Raw genomic sequence first — 25,761 nt, 5'->3', positions numbered from 1 at the left:
CTTTTTTTCTCATCAACTGGCACTTACACTCTCCTCTCAATACCTCATACTGAGACATTAATAGAAGAAAGAGTAAAAAGTTGAACAAATCAAACACAAACTGACAAACATGACTGCTTTCAGCAGCAGGCCTTCAACAAACTCCACACAGAGAAAAAGCCACAGAGCAGAGAGATGAGACTCTCTTTGAATTCAGAGGCAAGGAAGGAATGATTGGTTAGTCCTGGATAGATAGACAGTCACCTCAGCAAAGTCTCTCTTAGCCAAACAAACTATAGGCAGCATGAAGCTGTGAAAACTACAACAACTTTTACTTCTTTATATTTTTGAATAAGTAAAAAAAAATTGAATCTTTCAATACTACAAAAACAAGTGCTTGCTTCAGGTATCCTTAAGTGTAATTGTTTTTTCTGATATTTCCTCTTTCATTTTTCTTTTTGTAACTGTCCTTGAGTTTCTCTATAGCACCTTCTTCATCTTCTCAGATACAACAGCACATTAATGCTCAGCATTCTGGCTTTTTTTTTCTCAAGGCATATGCGGCTTAAGTGTATATGATCTCCTTTTTCCATACCTTGTTTTGATAAAAGAACAATTCAGACACTAAAATAATACTAAACCATTTTGTAATGTCACTAGCTATGTACATTCATAATGCTTCCTGAAGATAAAATGTGTCCTTCCCTTCAGAAGTAAAGGAGGAGGATATTAACTGTTTTCATTGATCTGAATTTTACATGCAGATTTACAAAGATGATAAATGCAATGTTGCATAACCATAATTGAGAAAGTAGTGTTTTTATGTTGTATACTTAGAATGGCATTGATATAATAATAGCAACACAACCCATTCAGATTTCTTATAGCTTCAGATATTTAATGTTCTATTTTCCCCCCAGTATTCTTACAATTTTTATACTTTTTCTGTTTTTCAGTTTTCTCCTTGTGTTTGGTTGCTTGATTTTGTCAGTATTTTCTACTATTCCCGACCATGTATGGCTTGCTAGTTACCTCTTCATTCTGGTAAGTGAATTTTATTGAGTCCTATTTCCCTTTCAGATTCATTGATATTAATGTAAACGATAAACTCACAAACATGCAGTCTGTGCAAAAGTGCAACCACCTTGATAGAGGAGCAGTTATCTATGAAGACACCTCCCCCCGAGTCAAACGATGTTTGGAATCTTTTCAGATTGATCCAGTTACAAAAAAGATTGAAACTCTTTCTCTTTAAAGTATACCTTTCTGAAGAAGGGCAAGTGTACATAACTTTAACCTACTGATGGGATAAGATGAATAAAAGCTTTGTTGTGAACAGAAGCTTTAGCTATGCTGGAATATACTCATTCTAACCATGTTCCCAGAAAATCTGGCAGGTATACTGCTGGCTATGTATCCTGTTGCTGTTTTTGCCGTTCACATCCTACTTAGATGGATCTTGTGTGTATTTCTTATATCTGGATTAATAAAGTGCATGTTGAGATCAAATGAGAGAATCCGAAATGGGCAGAACGTATCAATGAAAATACATTGATTATGCCATGTAGCATAATTGTTTCCACTTGTAGTATTTAGCACTATCATCATATGTAACAAAGAGACAAAGGAAACTGAAATCCTATTGCTTACCATAAAAAGGAGCACTCAGTAGGTCCACTGAACCATTGGGGATTTGATTTGCATAGATTGCTTATACTGAACATGACTTACCTTAAATCCAAGGCCATTACCAGATAGGCATTTGTCATTGTTTGGTGCATTGCGGGGGGGGGGGGATCTGTTCACTCTTTTTTCTGGTTACCACACAGTGGGTAGACCAATTTGCCTCCAGGGCACCCCAGCCACACCTTCTTTAGCCCCTATCAGGGGCTTTTGTTTGGGTGGGCGACTCTAATTTAGTCCATTCTCAGCACATGCAAACACTGGGAATGGATTGAAATCAAGTCCTGTCGCTGTCAAGTCTTGTAGTTGTCAAACTTGCCAAAACCCCTTCTGGATTGAATGTCCAGTGTTGTAAAGTGCTTAATAAACAAGCCACTTCAGGATATCAGCAGACTGAACACTTCCCTGCTTCTCCACAGAACTGTACGGGATTGGAGGGGGGGCATCTGCTAGAACAGAGGTCGTCAACCCCCAGTCCGTGGCCTATTGCTGGTCTGTGGCTTGAGCACGACCGGGCCGTGAAGGCAGACCTCCCGCCCCCTCCACACACTCCCCTTCCCACAGCTACTTTGTGCGCACGTGTGTCAGCGGCGTGAGCGCTCCCTCACCCCTTCATGCAAGCCCATTTGTGCACAAAGCAGCCATGGGGAGTGTGTATGGGGGGAGGCGGGAGGTCTGCCTTTGTGGCCCGGCGGCGGCAACAGGGCTGGGGAAGAGCCGAAAGGCAAGGTAAGGGCCGTGTGTTCTGGTGGCTCTCCCTCCTGGCAGCGGTGGCGGCAACGGGGGTGAGGGGGTGGCTGGAGAACAGCCGGGAGGGAGACCAAGGCCCCGGTGTTCTGGCAGCCCCCCTCCCGCCAACAGCGGCGGCAACAGGGGTGAGGGGTTGTCTGGAGAACAGCCGGGAGGGAGACCAAGGCCCCGGTGTTCTGGTGGCTCTCCCTCCCGGCAGTGGCAGCGGCAACAGGGGTGAGGGGGTGTCTGGAGAACAGCCGGGAGGGAGACCAAGGCCCCGGTGTTCTGGCGCCTCTCCCTCCCGGCAGTGGCAGCGGCAACAGGGGTGAGGGGGTGTCTGGAGAACAGCCGGGAGGGAGACCAAGGCCCCGGTGTTCTGGCGGCTCTCCCTCCCGGCAGTGGCAGCGGCAACAGGGGTGAGGGGGTGTCTGGAGAACAGCCGGGAGGGAGACCAAGGCCCCGGTGTTCTGGCAGCTCTCCCTCCCGGCAGTGGCAGCGGCAACAGGGGTGAGGGGGTGTCTGGAGAACAACCGGGAGGGAGACCAAGGCCCCGGTGTTCTGGTGGCTCTCCCTCCCGGCAGTGGCAGCGGCAACAGGGGTGAGGGGGTGTCTGGAGAACAGCCGGGAGGGAGACCAAGGCCCCGGTGTTCTGGCGGCTCTCCCTCCCGGCAGTGGCAGCGGCAACAGGGGTGAGGGGGTGTCTGGAGAACAGCCGGGAGGGAGACCAAGGCCCCGGTGTTCTGGCGGCTCTCCCTCCCGGCAGTGGCAGCGGCAACAGGGGTGAGGGGGTGTCTGGAGAACAGCCGGGAGGGAGACCAAGGCCCCGGTGTTCTGGCGGCTCTCCCTCCCGGCAGTGGCAGCGGCAACAGGGGTGAGGGGGTGTCTGGAGAACAGCCGGGAGGGAGACCAAGGCCCCGGTGTTCTGGCGGCTCTCCCTCCCGGCAGTGGCAGCGGCAACAGGGGTGAGGGGGTGTCTGGAGAACAGCCGGGAGGGAGACCAAGGCCCTGGTGTTCTGGCAGCTCTCCTCCCAGCAACAGCAGCGGCAAGGGGGGTAGGGGGGTGGGCAAGAGCCAGATAAAATTAAAATTAAAAAGACTCCCAGGTTTCTGCCGCCGCCACGGGCAGGCAGGCGCTCCTGCGCATGTGCGAAGTGGTGAGGGAACGCGCACGCGCGCCCCCCAACCACCGTGCACGTGCATTGGAGATGGCAAGCGCCAAGGGCCGCCCCACCTCCGTCAGAGACTCTGCCGGGCTGGACTAGTAAAAAGGTTGAGGAACTCTGTGCAAGAACATCGCTGATATGCTGAATAACTTACACTATTTTTTTCTTTGCTTTTGTGTGAAGTGTTGATCAAAACTTTGGCTACAGGAAGTTTCTCAATAGGCATTACACATAAAGCAGAGAAAACAATGTATAAAATTTAATATAAGTCATAGGTACTTAACCTGTGATCTGTGGAACTGGGGGAAGGGTGCAATGTCCTCACAGGTGGTCCACAAAAGGTTGAAAAAATATCATGATCTTTTGCATTTAAAACAGAAAGAAAGAAACCTACCACCTCCATTAAAAACAAATAAAAGTAAATATTGGTTATGAAAATAACTGTTTGGTATTTCTGCACACATTGAGAATATGCAAGTGAATGATGTTGAGTGGCTGAGAGACAGCACATGACATTGCTTCTTACTGTGCAAACAGTCAGAAGCCATGAGAAGGGAGAGTTAGAATCTATCAGTGTCAGTGTGAGTGAGTGTTCGGACAGACTTCATGATTGTGTTTCTTCTTCGATTTCTCCTAATGAAACCATTTGGTTATTGTCAGATACAATGACTTTTCAATCTTATTACAGTGGATTTCATAAGAGTACATTTTGGCTGACCCTCAGAATGAATCGCTGGATGAATTTGAAATGTAAAAGAATTGATGATGTTGATGAGGATGCATCCAGTTGAAAGCAAAATGAAGCTTCTTCCAGTCCTCTTAGAAAGTGTCATTGTTATGTTGTTGTTGTTGTTGTTTAGTCGCTTAGTCGTGTCCGACTCTTTGTGACTCCATGGATCAGAGCACGCCAGGCCCTCCTGTCTTCCACTGCCTCACAGAGTTTGGTCAAATTCATGTTGGTAGCTTCGGTGACACTGTCCAACCATCTCGTCCTCTGTCGTCCCCTTCTCCTCCTTCCTGCCTTCACACTTTCCAAACATCAGGGCCTTTTCCAGGGAGTCTTTTCTTCTCATGAGATGGCTAAAGTATTGGAGCCTCAGCTTCAGGATCTGTCCTTCCAGTGTTATAGCAAGGAATATCTATCAATTGGTTTCACATCTACAGGTCCCAAAGACAAGCAACAACCATAGTGTGTGTTGTGTTACAAGATATTGCCCAACAAGGCCATGAAACTGTCAAAATTGCAAGGCATCTTGATACTAAACATAAAGAACATGCCACAAAGAGCAGTGGTTTTTTCAAAAGTTAGGAGCATGAGTGTCAGGAAGGTAAGAAAATGATTTAAAAGACTGCAACTGGTTGTAATAATGAAAATGAAGTGAGAGCCTTATTTGAAATTCCTCAACTAATATCAAAACCCAGAAACAACACACAGTAGTTGAACAGCTTATATTACCTGCTACAAAAATCATGGCTTGTGCATCAATCAGCGGGGAAACTGCCAAGGACCTTTCCTTAACACACACCTTTGTCAAATGACACAGTTAAGAAGCATAATAATATTAGCTGAAATAATATTAGCTGTGGGTCTGATGGCAATTTTAATTGTATTTTAATTGTATTTTAATTATTTTATCTTTTGCTGTATTGAATTTTAATTATTGTAAGCCGCCCAGAGACCTCTGGGTAGTTTGGGCGGCATATAAATTGAATAAATAAATAAATAAATAAATAAATATATCAACAGTTTGTCAGCCAATATCAAGGAACAATTATTAGAAAGAATTCACATGCCCCCCTTCTTTGCATGAAAGCACAGACACAAGCTACTGTGCTACATTAGATATGAGCATGAAAGGAAAGTTTGTGTCTCCTTGTTGGTACACACTGCAGCTGAAGAGGTATTTAACAGCTTAAACAAGTTTATAACATCTTATGAAATGGATTGTTTCAAATGCATTGGAATTTGCACAGATGGGGCACAAGCAACGTCTGGAAATCTTACTAGACTTGTAGTGAAGACTAAGAAAATCACACTGTCAGTGATGGTACCATTGCTGCATAAACAGTGAAGCTCTAGTTGCTAAGAAGATACCAAAAAAACTAAAGCAGACCTTCAATGAATAAGTCAAAATAGTTTTAGAAAAAGCAAATAACTGAATATAAGACTTTTTGGACAGCTTTGCGAAGAGACGGACAGTGAACACCACCAACTTTTGCTACACTGTAAAGTTTGTTGGCTATCACAAGGTTAAAGTTTTGTCTCCTTTTTGGGAATTGAAAGATGAGATAAGATTATTCCTCTTGGAGAAGCAATTTTACCCCAGTGATCATTTAACAGTTTTTTCCTGGTTAGTCAAATTAGCATATCTGTCAGATATCTTCATCTATTTAAATACGCTCAGCTTAAATCTTCAAGGATAAAAGATTACAGTCTTCCAAGTTGAAGACAAGATTGAAGCAATGATTAAAAAGTTGGAATTGTGGCATCATCGTCTATCGAACCAAAACTATGATACATTTGCAAACCTCACACATTTTCTTGTTTCCACCAACAAAGAGTTGTCTGAAGAGGACACAAAACTTATCACACAATATTTGGAAGATTTGCAGCATAATTTCTTGTGAATATTTTCCTATTCCTGATGCAAGCAAAAACTGGATTAGAGATCCATTTTCAGTTAATGTGTATGAACTAGAAAGGCTCAGCAGCAGCAGAAGACAAATTAATAGTAATATCCATGGATGATGCTCTGAAATTGCAGTTCAAGGAACAAACTCTTCCAAATTTCTGGGCTCACCTACAAGCAGATTTTTGAAGCTATCAAAGAGGACTATGAAAGTATTGATGCATTTCATAATGATATACATGTGCAAAAAATCATTCCTTATTCATCTTGAAAATAAATATAGAAACCGTTTGAAAAATGTAGAGTCAGAACTCAGAATACATGATTCAGTTCAGCTAAGCCCAATATAACAAGGCTTGTATGTGAAATGCAGCACCAGTCTTCTGATTAATTATCTGAATATAGTATGTTCCCTTTTTTCCACCCAACTTGTTTCTAATGAGGTATAATTTTGTACAAATTATATTCACGTCATTTTATAGCTTTCATTTCCATGTGACTTTTGTATAGGTGTGTCATATTAATGATTTTATGTGCTTCTAATTTCAGTTTCTCCAGAAAGAATTAAAGATGGCTATTATTGTTGTTGTTAATTTTGTATGGAATCATTGCAATAAAAATACAATAGAATGTGTGCATTAACAGATTAACTTATTTTTCCCTTTCTCCAAATTTGCAGACCCCTCATGAGAAACTTTAAATAAATATTTGATGCACTTTATGGTTTCATGGCAGCAACGTAATATATTTAAAGAGGGTCCATGGTAATTAAAAGGTTAAGAACTGCTGATCTAAGTAATTCAGTGCATCAGTGATGATCTAGCACAGGCAAAAATAACAACTTTTTTTCTTTTACTCTTCTCAGAGGGAGCAGAGGAAGTGTTCAGTTAACAGTGGAAAGAGCCAGAGGGTTGCTTGAGGTTGATATGCCATTTAGATGCAAGACCTGTGCCAAATGGCATATTGCTCCTCCCCCAACCTCAACCAATCTTATTTAGACTGTACCAGCCAACACCAAAAGGGCCAGTGTAGATGTATACTTCAAGTTTCTTTAGAACCTTGTGAACATATAAATCACTATTTTCACTTCTAAAATAAACAAGCTAGTGCAGATCAGCATTGATGTCCATTGTACTGGATCTGAAACTGTCAGTCTTTCAAAATAACTAAATTGCCTAACTGTTGATTTTCCATGTTTCTCACCAAATCAGTGGAAATTCTCTTGTGGTCTACACTTGTAGACCTCTACCAAGACATGAGATCAGGCTAACATGATTTATCCAGTATTAATACAAATTGAGAATTCTGCATTCCTGTGACCAGGGATGGAAAAGCCGATTTCTAACATAAGGTTTTCTTAATAATGCTGTGCTTGTTGCTAGTTTGGCCCTATTGGATGGGGAAGCAAGGCAATGAAATTCTGGGTGAGCTCAGGAAATATTAAATATGTAAACTTTTTCTCTAACTGTAACCTTTACCCCACAACCCATACCCTGCTGTGATTCTTTTAATATATTACAATTCCCACGGGGCAAGAAAATGCTACAGAAGTCACTAGTGCAAAAAATTTTTAATCCATGTGGATGAGGGTTGATGTTCCTAGCCAAGAATAATAATATTCAGCTTTATGTGTTAAAGTGTCATTATCAAGAACTAGACTAAAATTTGCTCTGATATTTGCACCAACAACTTTGGAAGTGATGATATTATTTCTCAACCTTTTAAAATTATCCTCCGGCAATTTACCGTAACCTGTGTGTGGGATAATATTTAAAGAGATTAGTTATCCCCAAACATTCTTCTTCAGGTAACTTGAAAGTAATGAGTTTAAACAGAAGGGAAACATCTGACTTTTCCTTGTACGATTACATTACCCTTTAATCTTGCCTCAGCAAATGGATAATAGAATGGTGTTCTTCGTGCCAATATATCACAAAAAGACAGCAAGGTGAGGTCTAACCCAACATTAAATATAAAGATGCACAGTGCAATACAAGTTTCCAGCTATCACAGCTGTTACAATAAAATGCTGTTGTTTGAAGTACTACAGTCTTTTGAACTCCTTCCCCTGCTTGAGGTTTTGATACTTCATCATGCAAAACAGTTGATAAAACTTACATTTTCAAATGATGAGGTTTTCATCTAATTGCCAGATGAAAAAGAGGGTTTTAGGGGTACAGTATGCTGTCCCGGACTTTAGAGCCTTAAGGCTGCAGTCTGTTACCCATGTACATATCAGTAAAGCTCACGTAAAATAAATTGGACTTGCTTATAAGTAGACACATATGGGATTGCTCTGGGTAAAATATTGTAAGTTTATTGATTTTAGGGGCTACAATAGCTAAAGGGACACCCGCTGACATTCCTGTAGCTAAGTGTCTTTTCTGCACCTTTCTGGTAGCATATGATGTTACAGAGCAGGAGCCAGCTTGGCAGTTTTCTTTCTGCAATTACATTAATGTACTGCCCTTCTATAAAAACAACCAAGACAGTACACTGTCCTATCAGTAGAATAGGCTCTGGTCACACAAGGGAAATACTATGTACTGTAGTTATCTACCAGTTATGTCAGGGGACGGGGTGGTTTCCTGGTCACACGATACAAAGTCAAGACTGAGACATTTTCCCGGCCAGTGGTATAACTGCGGAACATTTCCCCATCGCCAGGAGGGCTGTGTTATTTTGTACCTTTGTTGTACTGGTGCATTCCTTACCGAGATTGCCTGTGTACAAAACCTGCCCCGCTTCTTTTCAGAATTGAAGCAAGGAAGGTGGGCGCCATCACTGCAGCATGTCCATTAAAGGTAAAGGTAAAGGTTCCCCTTGACAATTTTTGTCCAGTCGTGTTCGACTCTAGGGGGCAGTGCTCATCCCCGTTTCTAAGCCATAGAGCCAGCGTTTGTCCGAAGACAATCTTCCGTGGTCACATGGCCAGTGCGACTTAGACACGGAACGCTGTTACCTTCCCACCGAAGTGGTCCCTATTTATCTACTTGCATTTGCATGCTTTTGAACCGCTAGGTTGACGGGAGCTGGGACAAGCGACGGGAGCTCACTCCGTCGCGTGGATTTGATCTTACGACTGCTTGGTCTTCTGACCCTGCAACACAGGCTTCTGTGGTTTAGCCAGCAGCGCCACCACGTCCCTGGCATGTCCATTAGTTTTTAAAAAACTTTCATCCTTGATACATCAATACATGGGTAAAAGTATGTCACCAGGGATGCCACCATTACAGTACTGGTGAGTAATAATTTTTTTTCCCTGTGGGAAGATACACTAAAACATTGGTATGCCAATGTCACCGGGGTGTGCGTGATCGCCATTACTGCTGTGCGGATATCCCAAGTCCATGATGTGCAATGCACTTCTGCAGGAGCAGCCAGTGCAATAGAGGGACACTTTCCTAAACAGAAACTCATTCCTGATCAATGTTCCCTCTAATTTACACCCCCTGTGTGCGGGTCCGTCCCGCCCCACCCGTGTGGGGTTCCATTGCAACCGGAACAAAAGGGGCTGGAAACAATAGCTGTGGGTGAATGGGGAAGGAGGAAAGCTGTACGGAGGGGGACTAAGTCAAGCGCTCTCGGGCAGTCACATATCTTAGAGGGAGACTTGAAGCCAGAGAGAAAATAAACTGGTACCATGGTGTAGCTGGTCATAACTATTCAAGGAAAATAAATTGATACCACTAAACGTTCTTGGGACATTTGTCCCAGGACATAACCATGTGGCCACCATTCAGTGCAACAGAATTATGGGAAGTATCAGGAGAACTAGAAAATACTTCCCTCGTGTGACCAGGTCCTTAGAAAATGAAGAAATGAGCAATATGTACTGTGTATGATTCTTTGAGGACAACAGAAAGGCTCGTCTCATGCTTTGTAAGCTGCACAGAGAGGCTCAGCTACTGTCACATGTAACTGATCTCATTACTGCTTGCAGCATGTAGACGGCTAGTGAGATAATGGCTAGTGAGATAAGCAAGACCTGTCTTGGCTTCTCAAGGGCTTAAGTTCAATGTAGACCATAGTGTGGTAACTCCAGAGATGGTAGATTCTTTAAACACTCTGCTAAGTAGACTTCCTTTTGTCTTTCAAAAGATATAATTTTAAAAAATCCTTCAGAAATAGGAAGTCTTTCAGCAGAGGCGGAAAATGATGATCGTATTAACAGTTTTGAGTGCTTCTCTTATTATGTAGTGGTTCCTCACAACTCATCCCACATTTTTCAGAAGGGTCCTTCAACCTCCAGAAAGAGTGGAGATGGTTGCAGAGTAAATGAAAAGATGAGAAGCTCTCCTATCAGGCACTTTACAATGCCTTTAAATGTCAATCCATTATTGTCACTTTTGCCTAAGAGAGGCATGTATTTGTGTCAGGCTGCGTCTGTTATCAAAAGTAGGAGGGGAAACATGTCTTCTGTGAGTTTTGAATTAGTTACAAGTTTCAAATTATTAATGGTAAAATAGTAAATAGTTTTTTAAAATGCTTCTAAATAGACTGGTTTTCATACTTTAATCTTCCAAGAATTACATATAGAAGAGACCTTTCTACCTGAGTGTATGTGTTGAAAGTTAGCTTGTTCAAATTCAACTGCCTAGATATGTAATAGTTAAATCGACAGAAATAAAAGCAACTGCTATTGAAATAGATTAAAAAGTACAGTACATGCTACATGCAATTTTATATGCTCTAAAATAAAATCCAGTCGTGGAAAGTTGTGAACCATTCTGAAGCATAAGCACAGTATAAAATATAAAGAAACACTGCTGCTACTACACTGTGCAAGTCAGTCAGTATTCATTCACACAGAATATTGAGTAAACTGAAATGCTGTGGTCAGATTTAATAAGATTCAGTTCTGGTTTGCTTTTAAATGTCAAGACTAAATAAGCATGCTTGAGTGAAATGAGTGAGATTTCCATGGGACAGAACCAAGCCAATTAGCTTTAGATAAATGTGTTTTCTGTAGAGCCCCATAACCTGGAAGAAAGACCAACAGGGAGAGCATTGTGACAGATGGCATCAGTCACAGAAGAGGAGTGTCGACAGATTGGGTATACTCCCAAGTTATGGCAGAGAGGAATGAGAGAGAACTCACATTTTTGCACTGACCCTCAAGGAACTGAGAGAATGAATTAAAAGGGAACAGTTTTGCTGATCTCCAAGAAGTGAGATGATGGCTGAGGTAGCAGGAGAAGAAAATCTTTCTTTAGACTATATGGATCAGCAGGAATTTGGCACCAAAGTTCTTTATTTAGATATATTGCCATTGTTTTCCTCATGTCATTTTTCAGTGTCACATCTGGAGTATATAGTTCCCAGAAGTTCTCCAAACCTCTATAATCTCCAGCCTGAGGCAGGTACACAATTGGAAGTAAAGGCAGAGGAAAAAGTTTCCTGAATGGTAGAAACATCTCCCCAGCAACGCTGAGAAAAGCAATTTGTGTCAATATGTTGCGGAGCTAGGCGTTCCCCCTGCGTATCTAGTTAGATTATCCTCTTTATAGTTAAAGCCAATGCAAAGATGTTTTGTAAGGGTGCTAGTCAATAGGACAATTTTGACCCCTCACCAGGCTGAGAGAGGCACAACAGCCTTGTAAGCATGAAGACTTTACCTCAGCGAGAACCCTCAGAACCCCCATATACCTTCTGGCCATAGTACAATAGGACCCATGTATCTGCAAGGGGTCGATTCCATGATCTAACATGGACGCCTGAAATGGCTGATATGAGGGAACCCTAGATATAGCATATAGGAGGGTGGAAAAAAGGACACAAGGGTACTGGACAAAAGCCACAAGGGGGTGCCATTGTATGTTGTGTATAGGGCTACAGCAAACTGCAGATAAGTGAAGTGCCAGATATTGATACAGGGTCCTACTGTAGTGTCCTCAGTCACGGATTCTAAGGATGACTCCTCCACAGCATCTTCTTTTTGTCACTCATACAAGAGATTACGTCTGTAAATACACTCATGAACCCTTGGAGGACTAGAGTTGGCATCCACGGGGATGAAACCTCTCCGAGCCAGCTAACCTAAAAGCCTGATTTGGCTGCAGTCCCTTGTCAGGACAACAGTTGTTCATATAAGGAAACATTCTACTCGCTTTTCCCTGCTATACGCTGTCCAGGAGCCTGAAAGTTGCTTACCAGCTCTCATTCTGCTCTCCTGGATATAAGCACATTTAAAGGGATGGCCCCTCTTTTGATGCAGAATCGCTGTGAGTCCTTGTATTATAGGTTCCCTCCCTATGGCAACTAGACAAAACAGAACAAACTTATTGCAAAGAATATTCACATATTTGTGGAATGAGTTCTCGTATTTCTGTATGAGTGCAGTACAAATAAAAATTATAAACATTTCAGTGAGATCCATATACAATAACTCATAAATGGGCTATCTGTTGCACTATCTTAGTAGAAATCTGAGTTGATTTTATGTGGTGGCAAAGTAAGATACTTTGAATCCGGAAGTCATTGTTAAAGCTTCAAAAACACCTTCTTTGGACTTCTGTAAAAGAAGTTATGTTAAAGTTAAACTTAAGGTTTTCTTGCTGCAGCTTCATCTTTCTGTGTAATTAAAATGACCAGTAGAAATTGTCCCACTTAATTTATGGTACCCCATTAATCAGTTTCTACTTACACAATCACAAACAGCACTGATCATCGTACAGTATATGTGCTACCATCATGGAGGCAGTGAGACAAATGTTAAAGAGTAGCATCCTGAAGAGTAGAAAATTTTAGCACAGAGCTTCAGCCCAGATCAGATTAAAAACACGTAATTCAATGTGACAAAAGAAGACAACTGTTTTCTTGTAGAGTATGTGTTCTGTCTAGTTGAGAGACAAGGTGATGAACTGTGGGTACTCCCTTGCATAATTGATCTGGACCAAATGTAGCCTTGTAAAATCCCACCCCAAACGCATTTCTTTGGTTTGGGGACAGGAATAACATTAAGGACCCTCTCTGTATTGAAAAACTGGATTTAAAAAAATGAATTTATTCTATTTCCAGCATTCATTCTTCCCTAGAATTTTTATTTTTGTACAACAGATACCCCATATATTCAGTATGCCTGGACTTTGCTGAAGCTCAGTTTGTCTGTGTTTGTCTTGAGAACGGAGGGATTTTTGAATTACACTTTTATCTGCTAAAACTGAGTTCCTTAACCTGCTTATTTGGAATCATCGCTGAAAGTCCCCAGTCACATAGGAATGTTTATGAGATAATTCTGCTATAACACAGGGGAATTTATTTGAATGGTTTATTTTCCACTTCTAACGTCTATTCCAATTGTATTTGCGAAAGCTTCCAATTACTTTTAAAATTTATGACTCTACTTTTTCTACTGTTAAAATCCAGTTGCATGGAAGCCAAAATTAGCTCTGCATTCCTCTATTTTAAAAGAATATTCTGTGAATTTTTGCCTCTTATATTTGAAATGTGCATATGATTCATACTAATTTATCCGATGAATTTTTCTTTTGATGTGCATATCATACAGCTTATTACTCAGCTCCCTGATATGAAAGAAGTAGGTAACTCCATTGCAGCTAATGGAGTGAGCTTTTTAAAAAATAAACAAGGTCAGCTTCTGGTGAAACAATCTTCCATGAGAAAAATCATTGGTAACTAGTGTTCTGTGTAAAGCCAAAAAGGCAGTAAGCACAATATTGATATAGGTCAAAACAAGAGGGATTTGAACCTATTACATTACTCATCTTGGAAGTATTGCTTCTCACCTTAATTATATGGAAGATGGATTGAAGTTTTCTTTAATTATCCTATAACTTTTCAATAAACATTGCAAATTGTACAGCAGCACAGGATACTGTTGCTTATTTCTACTTGAAAACAATTACTAGCAAAGCAGTGAGATGCAGAATGTGTGGCTAGCTGCCGGCTATAATTTCTGCAGAGTGCTTACAGAAAAACAATGCTTACTTGCTCTCTGAAAATGAACCCCACTGCATTCCATCATGCTTACTTGTTATGTTTTTGCCCAAAAGGTGGCAAAAAAGGGTTTCATGATCCAAGGAGGTTCCAAAATACATATGAAATTCAAACAATATAGCACATGCAACCTACCTTTAAAGTAGCAAAAGACTTAAAGAAGGACCTGAAAGCTATATATATGTATGTGGGTATGTGTATATGTACATGAATCCACATGGCTAAAAGGGCATTAGAGTATCTCCTGCACCTTCAGAAGCTTTTGGGGCAAGAGGCTGTAATTGTACCAAGGGAGAGTTCACATGTGAATTTAGTAGCAGTTTTGAGCCCCTGCAGCACGGCCTCCTACATGCCAGCTCCCATCCTCCTAAGGCGGGGTCTCAAACTCAATTTACCTGGGGGCCACTGGAGGCAGAGTCTGGGTGAGGCTGAGCCAGATAAGATTTTCCACCAAGCAGAGCGAGAGCCCAAGAAAGCCGCCCAGAAGTTTCCTTAGCCTGGCTGGGGCTCCAAGGAGGAGGAGGAGGGGCGCCGGCGACGACCCCCTCCAGCTCCTTCTTCAGTACCAGCAGCAGCAGCAGCAGCTACCCCCACCATGACACGGGAGTAAACTTTGTAAGGCGAGCCCAGGCAGCCTGCAGAGCCGAGGCGACTGAAGCAGGATGAGGAGGAGGAGGAAGCACCGCCGGTCGCTGCGACAGCTGCTGGCCAGGCTGGTGCTGGGGGTGCTGAGAGAGAAAGAGAGCCAGAGAGCCACTTCCCTGAAAGAGGTGGCAGTGTCGGCAGCTGCTGTTGGCGGCGCTGTTGGAGGCGCTCTTCGAGGACGGGCTGGGAGCGTGCTCTGCTTTCAGGCATCGCTCGGCAGCGGCTTCGGTGCTCGGGGAAAAGGGCCGGCAGCACTCCTCACTCGCCGGATCTCCCCCAAGACAACAGCTCTTGCACCCTCCATCCGGAACTGCAGCCTGCCAGCCGGCAGACAGGTGGGCTGGCTGGAAGGCTGCAGTTCTGGATGGAGGGTGCAAGAGGCTCTGTCTTGGGAGAGAGCCGGCGAGAGAGGCGAGGCTTTTTTTGATTCTTGACAGCAGAGGACGTGTGGGCACTTTGGGAGGCAGGCAAGGCGGGGGCCACAAACTATCATCTGGGGGGCCACAAATGGCCCCTGGGCCGCATGTTTGAGAACTCTGTCCTAAGGCCTCCAGGCAAGGTTAGTTTACAAAGCAGGTGGAAAAGCTTTAATGCTATCAACAGTCTCCCCTTCAGCAAATGCTAAATACAGTGTTTCCACAAACATAAGACGGGGCCTTATATTAATTTTTGCTCCAAAAACCGCATTAGGGCTTATTTTCAGGGGATGTCTTATCTTTTTTTTAATGTACAACAACCTACATTTATTCAAATACAGTCATGTCATCTTCTTCTGATTGCTGCACAATGGTGGAGGTTGGGGTTTCACTTAACCGGGGCTTATTTGGGGGGGTAGGGCTTATATTACGAGCATCCTGAAAAATCATACTAGGGCGTCTTTTCAGGTTAGGTCTTATTTTCAGGGAAACGGTGGAATTTTTAAAAGTGTAGCACTGGAACAGACATCAGGAATCATCCAGCTCCAACTCATGCTGAAGCAGGAAGGCCACAGCTAAAACATCCCTGACAAATGGCAATCCCATTTTTGCTTTAAAATGTGCAGTGAAAGAAAGTCAACAACCCTGTAAGGCAGTGCATTCCATCATCAAATAGTTTTTACTGTCTGGAAGTTTTTCCTAAATGTTTAATCTTATAAATTTGAATCCACTGCATTGGCTCCTGCCCTCTGGAGCTGCAGAAAACAAAGTCACTCCACCTCCCACGTGACAGCCCTTCAAATAGTTGGAGATGGCTATTGTATTACTTACTTACTTACTTACTTACTTACTTACTTACTTGTTTATTTATTTATTTATTTATTTATTTATTTATTTATTTATTTATTTATTTATTTATTTATTTATTTATTTATTTATTTATTTATTTATTTATTTGGCTGCTGTTCCATCTGAAGACACTCAGAGCTATGTGCATTACAATACTAACAATCATTACATACTGTCATGGCCAAAAATACTGGCATCCTTGCAATTCTGTCAGAAAATGCAACCCTTCTTTCAGAAAATTGTTGCAGTTGCAAATGTTTTGGTACTGTCGTGTTCATTTCTTTGGTTTGTGTTGGAACAACACACACACACAAAAAGAGAAGAAAAGTCAAATCTGATACAAGGCGCATTACACACTGTTCCTGCTGACAGGGCGATGCCCTAGCAGATATACTGGGCTAAACCAAAATTCAGATATTGACAAAAGTAGCTAAATTCTGTGCTGCTGCAATCAAAATCCGAGAAGGAAAGGTGCCTCCCAAAGTGCAGCTATAGTATCTATAAATTGGTGTATACACGTAGAGGCCTTAATGATCAAACGGGCTCTATGGGCTTCTAAGTAACAATCCTGTTGTTCTATGCAATAGCCCATAGACAAGGCCTATGATAGGGAGGCAGGAGATATCTAATAAAGTGTATGAATGTAGTTATATAGATGTATATAGATGTTTTTATTGTTTTTAGATTGATTCCATGTTTCCTAATTTAAATAATGTAGCTTACTTTTGCTGGTCAGTGACCATAATAATTTTTTTAATTATTATTATACTTTTCTCGTTTTGAAGAAGCAGGCTGGCAAGCAAGACTCGGCGCTCCTTATCATCTTTCAGTCAAATATTTTCACTCTAATTTCTTTTTCATCTTAATGAGGTTATTCATAAATCAAAGGCTTCCACTTACTTTGTTATTGTATATTTTCGGCCATGTTTCTTGTTCTCCTCTCCTCGGCAGGTGGAGTTACTCCCAGCTATCTGCCAATATGGCTCCCATCTCCGATCTGTGCTCAGGTGAATTTTCAGAGGGAAGAAAAATTAGGTTGCTGCCCAATCTTCTACCTTCTGGGGCTCACCAACTGCTTCAGAGAGACCTCTCCTGGTCTCCTCTTTGATCCCCCATTTTCTAGGGGGACCCCAGACCGGGCGGTTCCAGCTTTTCCTGGGAGCTGTTCCCGGCAGCTGCTGGCTTCACTGCGACAAAGCTCCGCCTCCGCCTTATTATACTTCTGTTGATGCAGCTTAAACATCCATGTCACACTGCTGAATGATGTTTAGACTGTGGTCTCCTGAGACCATTGATCCTGATCATACATATTACTGCCATACCAGCTATATTTGTATTCCTGATTTTTCTTGGTTAAATGTAAAACTACATGTCTCTCCTGTTAAACACATTTTGTTTATTTTGGCCCACCTCTTCAATCTGCCAAAGTCATTTTGAATGTTGATTCTGTCTAATAAAGTATCAGCCATCCCTCCCACTTTTGGGTCATCTGCAAATTTGGTGAGCATCCATCCCCTTTATGCCTATGTCCAATTTACTTATAAAGATGTTGAATAACAACTGGCTCAGAACAGAACCTTGCAGCATCCCGTTTATCACTTCTGTTCAGGAAGTAAGAAACCCTTGGTACACCTTGATGTATTTAGGATTGCAGCCTAAGGGAATAAGAGAATTTGATCTATATTAAGATGAATCTCACTAGATTGTCTTAGGCAAGCTTGCTATCTCTTATGTCAGTACCTGATATTGTTCAATAGGTACTTCTCAAACTACATTGCTGAGCATCTGATGAAAATCTATAAAATGGTGACTAAATGAGAGATGGGAAAGGCTATGGTGTTGCACTATAACGCCCTAAATATCAGAGCAGGCATAGTTACCAGCCATGAAACCCTGTGAATTGTCCAGCAATGTAACACATGCATCTCCTCACAGAGACTGCCTTTGCCCATTTTCAGCCACAGGCACAGCCCAAGCCATTTGGTCGGGCCGCTAAACCTCAGAAGGTTTAGAAGCTTGGGTGGAGAGACTTCTAGGATGTCTGCTGGAGAGAAAAGACAAAGAAGTATGTATCATTTTGTCCTTATCACACATGTGCTGATCTCAAGCCAACCCCATGCCTTTTACAATCAGTGCGTGGAAGGTAAATAGAAAATAGAAAAGTAACTGTTTTAATTGTTTTTGTATCTCATTGCTATATTTATTTTCCATAGCTAATTAATCATGATTCTTTTGAGATTAGGAAGGATTACCTAGAATTTACTTGAATTAAAAAATAATATTCTCAGATTCTCAGGAATAACATGTCATCTCAGGAGTAACATACACAAACTTGAGAATTTGATGGCCACAGCATGTTTCTACATTGTAGATTAACCAAAGTTGTTTAGACTGTTAATGGTTAGTGGTGTTAATTAATGAAGAAAGTATAATTAAAATAATAATATAGTAATGTTAATGTTTTACTGAAGAAAACAACTCATTGGAGCCAACAAAGAAGCAAAGTAATTTAATCTGTTTTGGTACCCTGAATATACAAAAAATAATGAACACTAAATACAAAGAGCACAATCCAGCAAAAATTGGCACTTTAAAGTTCCACTGATTTAAGTGAGAGAGCCAAGCACATTCTTCAATGTATCCGTTCTATTAGATTTTTGGACCAGCTGTCTGACGTTATTTTCCACCACTATATGGAGAACTCCCTCACTCCACTGCACATTACTTTGTGCAGTCTCTGAACTTGCTTTAGCACAGGATCTAAGATTTGGTTGTAAAACAACTCCAGTAATTTTAGAAATGCTTTTATCATTTCCTGAAATCAGCAGGATTCCATTCTTTCATATGCATATAATATGATTATTGTCCTAATGTAAGTATAGTTACAACTGAGATAAGTAGAACTTTTGAATAGAGATGAACTAATTTAAATTTAAAGATCAAATAAGTCAAGCATGAGTATAGAGTCAACTATTTTCTGTTCCAGACTTGGCAATATATAGGTTTTACAGGAAGAGTGGAAGATTGTTTGTTGACCTAAATATTCTTCTCAGCTTCCTTCATCACCAGCCCACCATCACTGGTGAAGGTATGTAGTGTGATATAAAACTTGGACTGCAAAGCTTGAAGCAAGCTGTTTTAAATTGATTAGGGAAATCTAGTAACTTTAAATTCAAAGAGGACCAAACATTATTAACATAATGACTCCACTTAATTAGATGCTAATTAGTTTAATATTTATTTACCATTTACCATTGGTCCCATAGTTTTAGTCTATCTGTTTTACCAAGCTATAACCAACAATGAAGCTGCAGAAAGAGTTTGAGTCACCATCAGGGGAAGAAGAGGGAGAAAAGAAGGTGTTTTAAATTCCCTGGCTGCAGAGTGAGACTAAGAGCTTATCCACATGGGCATTTTATCTTGCTATTTGGTGCATTGATGGGTCAATCTGGAAGTTCAGTCATGGCAACCGGACTTCTTCCTTATTAAGTTGAAACATTTCGCTACTCATCCAGGTAGCTTCTTCAGTCTGAGGAGAGTTGGTAGGAGACCCCTGATATATCCTCCACATTGGTTTCACTTCCCCCTGGTATGAATAGCCTCGTTAGATAGACAAAGGATGGGGGATGAGTGAAAATCCCACTTCGGTAGTCCTTCTCCACCCTTTGTGGAGAATGGGTAGTTAACAGTAATTTATAGTGATCTTTTTGGTGGGTGTGGTCCTGATCTTTCTGGGGACGGATGAAAGGGCAGCATGATAAATAGGAGACAGATTGTATCTAAGGCCTCCACTCCTGTTGAGTAAGGGATTTTCTATATGCACATTTATGGCCTCCCTGACCCCTTTCTCAAACCACCTATCTTTTCAGTCGCAAATGAGTACATCTTGGTAATCAAATGAGTGTCCTTTGTTCTTCAAAGAAAGGAGCACTGCTGATTGTAGTCCTGAGCTGTTGCCCCTCCTGTACTGGGCCATTCTCCTGTTTAGTGGCTGTTTGGTTTCTCCAGTGTAGAACTCCGAACACTCTTCTTTGCATTGGACCACATATACTATATTGCGTAGCGAAACGTTTCCGCCTAATAAGAAAGAAGTCAAGTTGCCATGAGTCAATTTCCAGCTACCTTCACCTGGGTGAATGAGAATCTTCACAGATATATTGATGGGTCAAGTTGGTCTGAACCTTTTTCCAGTGTCCACATGTGGATATCACTGGTGTGGACCAATTTGCCCCAATCCACACCTTTTTTAACCCCTGTCAGGAGGTTCAACTATTTTGGTGCAGGTTGGAGGGTTCCAGTTTAGTCTGTTCCCAGAGAGTGTGATTGCTTGAAATGGACTAAACTAGAGCCTTGCACCTCCTTACAGTGCTAATTTCTGGTATTCTGAAGTGGCTTACAAGCCACATCAGGATATTGGAAATTGAACGCTTTCTCTGATCATCTGTGGATGGTCAGGGGAAGTGAAATTATTTTTTATTGTGTCTGCTAGATCATCACTGATATGATGAACACTTTGATACATTTTTTGTAAAAAAATATGTATTGCTGATTGAAACCATCCCCCCCCCAAGTGAGATAGTGATGGTTCAGTAGGAAAAAATAACAGATCAGACTACAAGGTTTCCATGTAGCCCAAAACCTATGATCCTGGCATCCATTACTTGACAAGCCCCACAGAGCTGTTCACACATGCCAGTGTAAGGGTGGATGGATACAGGACAAAACCACAAGTGCAACAATTTAAAAAGCTGGTGCAGCCCCCTAGGCAAAACACCTTACAACACACCTTAAAAATGGATTAACAGTTGTCCCAAGAGGATGCACACACCAGCCCAAAAACCATGTGATTATCATGTAACTTTAAAATGACTCCAGAAGCCCAGATTGATCTCATGATTTATTTTAATAGGGTTACTATACCCTGAGACAACTTTTTTTTCTCTTTCCTTTCCTTTCTTTTCGTGTTAACCAGGCTTTTGTGCCAATTATGCTGGTCAAGCTGATTCCATCAGTGGGTATTTCCCATTGGATTCAAGTCACAAGGAGTGACAGATCACCATAATGTAATGACAGAAGAAATGACAATTGACAGAATATTCCCTTTATGTAACTCTTTTTTTTAATTTAATTTTTTTCTTTTTAAAATAAATTTTATTAACATCCATAGTATAATAATAATAATAATAATAATTTATTGTCATTGTAAGTATATACACATACAACGAAATTCACAGACACCCAGAGACCAGACACATGCACAAACATAAAATTCCCAAACACTCCCCACCCACTAAAAGTCCCCCACTAAAAATACAAACATCTACACCGCAGGCCAAGTTACACAGTCCAACTAATTATTCACTACTGGTGGTCTTTAAGCTCATTATTAATTGCAATTATAGCTCTGGGATAAAAACTATTGAGAAAACGTGTGGTCCAAGTCTTAATTGTTCTATATCTTCTGCCAGATGGTAACAGTTCAAAAAAGTTATAAGCAGGATGGGAAGAGTCTCTCAGGATGCTATGTGATTTCCTTAGACAGCGGGATGTGAAGATGTCATCCAGGGTTGGTAGCTGGAGCCCGATGATATTCTGGGCAATTTTAATGGTTCTCTGTAGAGCTTTTTTGTCCGCTACAGAGCTACTCCCAAACCATGCCAGAATGCCATAGGTTAGGACACTCTCAATGGTGCTACGATAGTATGACAGAAGCAAATGCTGAGATAAATTTAACTTGCCGAGCATTCTCAGGAAATACAGCCTCTTCTGTGCCTTCTTCATTAGCATGTTGGCATTTATAGTCCATGAGAGGTCCTCTGAGATGTAAGTACCCAGAAATTTAAAACTACCAACTCTCTCCACTTCCTCACCGTTTATGTACAGTGGTATAACAATGTAAGTTAGAATTGTACTACAATACTATCACATTACTTACATATTCTTTCAGTATATTCTTTATACATCCACTACTTTATATTTAACATAATTAATTAATTAATTCTTTTTAAACTATTACATGCCAGCAATCCAAATTACTTCCCATATCACATCCTTTTCATATGTTAATAATGGTTGCCAGGTTTTCATAAATTTGTCCTGTTTTATTTCCCCTCTATATATTTTAATTTAATTTTAATATTTTAATTTATAAAATTTAATTTATAAAATACAAACAGCTGCCCAGAGTAGATTTCGGTCTAGATGGGCGGGGTATAAATTTAATGAATAAATAAAAAAATAAATTTGATTGGTCAGCTTTTCCCTCAGGACTATTTGCCAGATTCTGTTCTCAAATTTTTGTACTGAAAGATCTCCTTTATGTAACTCTGAAAAGTAACAATATCCCTGTCAACCAAAGTATCCTCATGGCTTCTGTGTCTTTCTTTCCCTGATTCTCCCCTGTTGTTGATTTCCTTTCTGCCAATAGTGCACAAACCGCTCTTTTTCTCGGCTATATTGGAAATTTTGATTACTTTCTACTTTCTTCTAGCTTTCTTTTTCTCCCCTATTTTATATCACTAGCAACCAACCAGCACAATGTTCTTTCCTTCGTCTTCTCTCTACTTTGCGTCATCTCCTTCTGCAGAGATTCCAACCATAATGGAATGCTTGCAGAGAATTCTGGGTAGTGTTTGTGAGTTAAGACCTGTGTGCTCCAGCTCAGCCAATCAAGCAGTTGCTTCCAGGGGAGTCTTTTATAGTGCAATAGCCTTCTTTATCCAGGGAATTCTATGAGGAGGATCACACAATGTCTTCTTGTACTACTTGTAACTTCCCAACTGTTTCTGCCATCTTTTTTTCTAACACCAGGAAAAAGAAACCATTAAGATTTTGGAAAAGGGGTAGGTTGCCCAATGATTTTGACCGGCAACATTTAGGAATTATCTGCCTCAGAGCACACAGAAATCATACACAACAAAGCCAGTACAAAGCAGACTGTGAAGCACTTTGAGAAGCAAGGGCTACACTACTGAGATATAAACAGTCTTTTAACAGGTTTATAAATAGTTTGCAAACAATAAGTTTGCAACAATAAATACCAGTAAATAATATTTTAACCAATTATTTGGGTATTATTACAGTTGCTGTAAGGTATTGTAATATGCTAGCAGATGGTGGTAATCAGCGTCAGGTGATTCTTTGATTGACTTACAAAAAGGACACTGGATTTCTTACAGGAAAAAAAGTGATATTTTTGAAAGGGAGAGGTTAAGGATACAAAAGAAAAAAGGTCACCACTTTCTTTGCTGTATTCAGTAAATTGTGTTGGTTACTTACTAATCGCATAGCCAGTAATCCTCATTCTGTATGGACAAAAAAACATAAGCATTATCCTGGACACTGAAGTGTTTTTACCTGGCAAATCAGATATAACTCTTACACCCTCTTTTCCAAACTGCTTAATAAACTTTTCAAGTACTTCTATCAGTAAACTCTTAAGATGTTCTATTTGGCATAGATTTTCATGCACAGTCGACCACTTGATTGCCTGCAGGACTGAGCAATGGCATCCTGGAGGATCATTTATTTGAAAGTTGCAACGCCGGAGCCCCCATGTTAAAATGATTTCAAAGGATGCATTACTGCCATTGTTTCCCATTATGGACAACACCAACCTTTGTACATATGTCACACTGACTAATCAAAGATTATAGGGTTGTATTAGTGCAACCCAAGAAACACTGATACCCAAAACAGAAAATTGTCTGGATGCTGTCACTTACAATATTTTTTTAAAAAATTATAACAAAAGAGAGTAATAAACAAGAAATTGCTGATCTGTGATATACCCCTTCTTGGAAGCATATCTTAACATGATGGTGTTTGAAGGGGTTTGAATGTGTCACTGAAGCTGGGAATAGTGCCACGAGGAGGCCAGACTTCATTATGAGCCTGGACTCTTAGCAGGCTCACCCAAGGTAGAATGGTGACAGCTGAGACACCAAACTAAGATGCATCCACCATCTTCAAGCAAAGAGGGGGGAAAGGAAAGTCCGATGCTGCATGACACATACAACTCAAACATTGAAAATATGTACCAAGATAAACTGTAAACAAGAAATGGAATATATAAACATTGCAGTTCTTGGTGTGGTCCACACCCCTCCACTTACCTCCAGCAGCAGGCAAAGGGGTGGGGACGGATAGGGACGAGAGCCGCCCTTTCTGGCTGTACCTCCTTGCGAGGTGCCATGGCCTGGAGGCTGCTCCAAGGCAGGAGAGTAAGAGGAGGGATCCTACCCGCTTTCCTGAGACTGAAGGACCAGGTGAACAAGCCAGGAGCCAGACTCGGAGAGAAGGATGAGCTGTGCACAAGGGAAGGGTACCCCATGCCCAGTATCGGGGAATTTGGGAACCACTGGTCTGAGATATGCCAATGACACTATCAGAGTGGCAGAAAGCAGCAATGACTTGGAATTACTTTTGGTGAAAGTGAAAAAAGAAAGTGTCAAAGTTGAACATTAAGAAGACAAAAATTGTGACTACATAAGAACTACACCACTTGACAATTAAGAAACTGAAATAGTTAAGAGATTTTGTATGCCGTGGTTCAACCATCAATCCAAATGGAGACTGCAGCCAAGAAATCAGAAGAAGACTGAGGCTTGGAAGGGCAGCAATGAAGGAACTGGAAAAGATCATCAGTTGTAAAGATGTGTCACTGGAAACCAAGGCCAAGGCCAAGATCATCCAGTATTTCCAGTCACTATGTATGAGTGTGAAAGATGAACAGTAAAGAAAGCTGAAAGGAGTTTAAAATGGATTTCTTTGAAATACAGTGCTGGAGGAGAGCTTTGCAGATACCCTGGAATGCCAGAAAGCCAAACAAGTGGGTCCTAGATCAAATCAAGCCTGAACTATCTCTGGAGGCAAAAATGATGAAACTGAGGCTGTTTTGGGAACTTCATGAGAAGGCAGGATTCTCTGGAAAAGACAATAATGTGGAGAAAGGTTGAAGCAGCAGGAAAAGAGGAAGACTGAACATGAGAAGTATTGACTCCCTAAAGGAAAACACAGGATTGAATTTACAGGAGTTGTGTAAGGCTGTTGAGGACGGGACTTTCTGGAGATTGCCCATTCATAGGGTAACCATTGGTTGGAGGCAACTTAATGGCACATAATAAGAAAATGTTCCTCAGACAACAGCCTCTATATTCTAGCTAATTATAGGGGTGGTAGCTTTTACTGATTTTTTTTCTATAATTCTACCATTTCTGTTCAAACAGATTTTTCAGAGTTCTGGAGCACTACAGAAGCCCACAGATCCTATTTTATTAGAGGCGATTGTAGAACAGGAAGAATATATTCACAATGCAAACAGCGACTGCTCAGTATCATGACAATTCTGAATTTGGGAGGCTGTGTGTTTGTTTTTGATGGGAAGGGAGAAATTGGATTGAGCTGTGCTGCTATGAGAAGAAAGCTAAGCCTTTCTTCATTATCCTATTTCCCCAATTAAAACTGTACTTCAGCAACCTCCAGTGAGTTGTAAAATGAAAACAGACAGCTATAACAGAGATACAGTCCACATTATATCATGTAAATATTATGAACCTGTATGAAACTAAAGGACATAAGGAAGAAAAGTTCCAGCTTAACTGTCTGATGTGCTGGCTTTCTGAATGTAGATGTTGTTTATCTGTAAACTCCTCCTTGTAGTCTTGTACTGTGAAAATATATATGCAATATATTTCATTTTACCAC

The 25,761-nt window shown here is 41.1% G+C and overlaps 1 protein-coding gene across 1 annotated transcript in view; it reads left to right on the top strand.

The window, feature by feature from the left end:
- The window catches only part of KCNQ5 (potassium voltage-gated channel subfamily Q member 5), a 399,647-nt gene that overhangs the window by 300,163 nt on the left and 73,723 nt on the right, over positions 1-25,761 (top strand). The window contains exon 2 of the mRNA XM_020785853.3: positions 936-1,023. Coding sequence (XP_020641512.3) covers positions 936-1,023 — 88 coding nt within the window. The remainder of the gene's footprint in view (positions 1-935; positions 1,024-25,761) is intronic.

This window comes from Pogona vitticeps, chromosome 1 (genome assembly GCF_051106095.1).
Source record: "Pogona vitticeps strain Pit_001003342236 chromosome 1, PviZW2.1, whole genome shotgun sequence".
Taxonomy (NCBI): domain Eukaryota; kingdom Metazoa; phylum Chordata; class Lepidosauria; order Squamata; family Agamidae; genus Pogona; species Pogona vitticeps.
The sequence above is the reverse complement of the archived record's forward strand: the minus strand, read 5'-3'. Positions and strand labels throughout refer to the sequence as shown.